A 1,782-nucleotide genomic window follows, 5' to 3' on the forward strand; every position below is an offset into this window, starting at 1 on the left:
TTGGGGCGGGCAGCAGGGGCTCGGGGGGCTGCGGGGGGCTCAGAGGGGTCCCGGGGGGGGGCTCAGCAGGTCCCCGTGCCCCCCCAGCACCCACCCAGCAGGAAGAAGGTGTCGTGCTGGTCGCGGGCCGGGTGCTGCTGCGGCTGGAAGAGCGCGTCGAAGTTCCAGAAGGAGCTCTCCACGATCAGAGGGGTCCCGGGGGGGGGCTCAGCAGGTCCCCGTGCCCCCCCAGCACTCACCCAGCAGGAAGAAGGTGTCGTGCTGGTCGCGGGCCGGGTGCTGCTGCGGCTGGAAGAGCGCGTCGAAGTTCCAGAAGGAGCTCTCCACGAAGTTATCCGTGGGCATCTCCGTGAACCTGGGCAGCACCCCGGCTCAACACGGGGTGGGCTCCGCGCCGCGCCCACCCCCCAGAGCCCCCCACTCACCCCATCTCCAGGAAGATCTGGCGCAGCTCCGAGCGCACCTTGAGCAGCGGGTGCAGGTGGCCGCAGGCCGGGGGCAGCCCCAGCGAGGAGAAGTTGTAGGGTTTGAAGGGCAGCTGGCGCCAGGAGCCCCTGCAGGAGGGGCTGGGGGTCAGGCCACCAGCCCGGCGGGGGTCCTGGGGGGGGTCCTGGGGGGCACCTACGTGGCGATCATCTCCGGGGTGAGCTCGGTGTGCGGCCGCGCCACGGCCGTGCTGAAGGCGCTGCCCTTGCGGATCCAGAAGGACTTGAGGGTCCTGGGGAGGGGGCACGGGGGGCGTTGGGGAGCAGCCAGGCCCCCCAGAGCCTCGCTGGCTGCTTTAATTAGTGCTGGTCTCGTTAACGGGCAGCTGCAGGGGTGCTTGAGCAGCAGAAGCTTTACACAGAGGCTTTAACTGGGCTGTTGGATCATTGAAATCTCGATTGGGTGAGATTAATTGGGCTGATAAATCATTAAAACCTTGATTTGGGTGAGATTAATTAGGCTGATAAATCATGGAAATCCTGATCTGGGTGAGATTAATTGGGGTGTTGGATCATTGAAATCTTCATTTGGGTGAGATTAATTGGGCTGTAAAATGATGGAAATTTTGGTTTGGCTGAGATTAACTCGGCTGGTAGATCACTGAAATCTTGATTTGGGTGAGATTAATTGGAGTGTTAGATGATCGAAATCTTGATTTGGGTGACATTAATTAGGCTGTTGGATCATTGAAATCTTGATTTGGGTGAGATTAATTAGGGTGTTAGATGGCAATTTGATTTGGGTGAGATTAACTGGGCTGTTAAACGACTGAAATCTTGATTTGGGTGAGATCAATCGGAGTGTTAGGTAATGGCAATTTGATTTGTCTGAGATTAATTGGGCTGATAAATCATTAAAACCTCGATTTGGGTGAGATTAACAGGGCTGTTAAACGACTGAAATCTTAATTTGGCTGCAATCAGCCTTGCCAAAGCCCAGCAAAGAGACCCAAAGAGGATTAAAACCAGGGCAGGAACCCGCAGCCCTGCTCGGGCACAGCAATTAACAAACCCCAATTAAAACCCAGCCTTGGGGAAGGGGCGCTGCCACAGACACAACCAAAGCCCCAAAGAGCACGGCCACGGGTGCTAATTAAGGAGCAGAACGGCGCCGTTCAGGGGTAATTAAGGTTAATTAGCGTGCCCCACTCACACTTCCAGCAGCAGCTTCCTCCTCTTGAGCTCGGCGCGCTCTCGCTCGGGCAGCGCTGCCCCGGCGCCCACGCGGCACAGCTGCTGCTGCACGGCGTCCTGCACGGCGGGCACCTGCGGGGGCACGGGGGGCACGGGGTGGGCA

At 58.5% G+C, this 1,782-nt stretch overlaps 1 protein-coding gene across 1 annotated transcript in view; it reads right to left on the reverse strand.

Annotated features, from left to right (window-relative positions):
- The window catches only part of FARSA (phenylalanyl-tRNA synthetase subunit alpha), a gene marked incomplete at its 5' end in the record, with an annotated part of 8,541 nt that overhangs the window by 5,945 nt on the left and 814 nt on the right, over positions 1–1,782 (reverse strand). The window contains 5 exons of the mRNA XM_041483806.1: positions 95–176; positions 211–355; positions 426–554; positions 626–718; positions 1,639–1,751. Coding sequence (XP_041339740.1) covers positions 95–176; positions 211–355; positions 426–554; positions 626–718; positions 1,639–1,751 — 562 coding nt within the window. The remainder of the gene's footprint in view (positions 1–94; positions 177–210; positions 356–425; positions 555–625; positions 719–1,638; positions 1,752–1,782) is intronic.

This window comes from Pyrgilauda ruficollis, unplaced genomic scaffold, assembly GCF_017590135.1.
Source record: "Pyrgilauda ruficollis isolate IOZ18807 unplaced genomic scaffold, ASM1759013v1 scaffold610, whole genome shotgun sequence".
Taxonomy (NCBI): domain Eukaryota; kingdom Metazoa; phylum Chordata; class Aves; order Passeriformes; family Passeridae; genus Pyrgilauda; species Pyrgilauda ruficollis.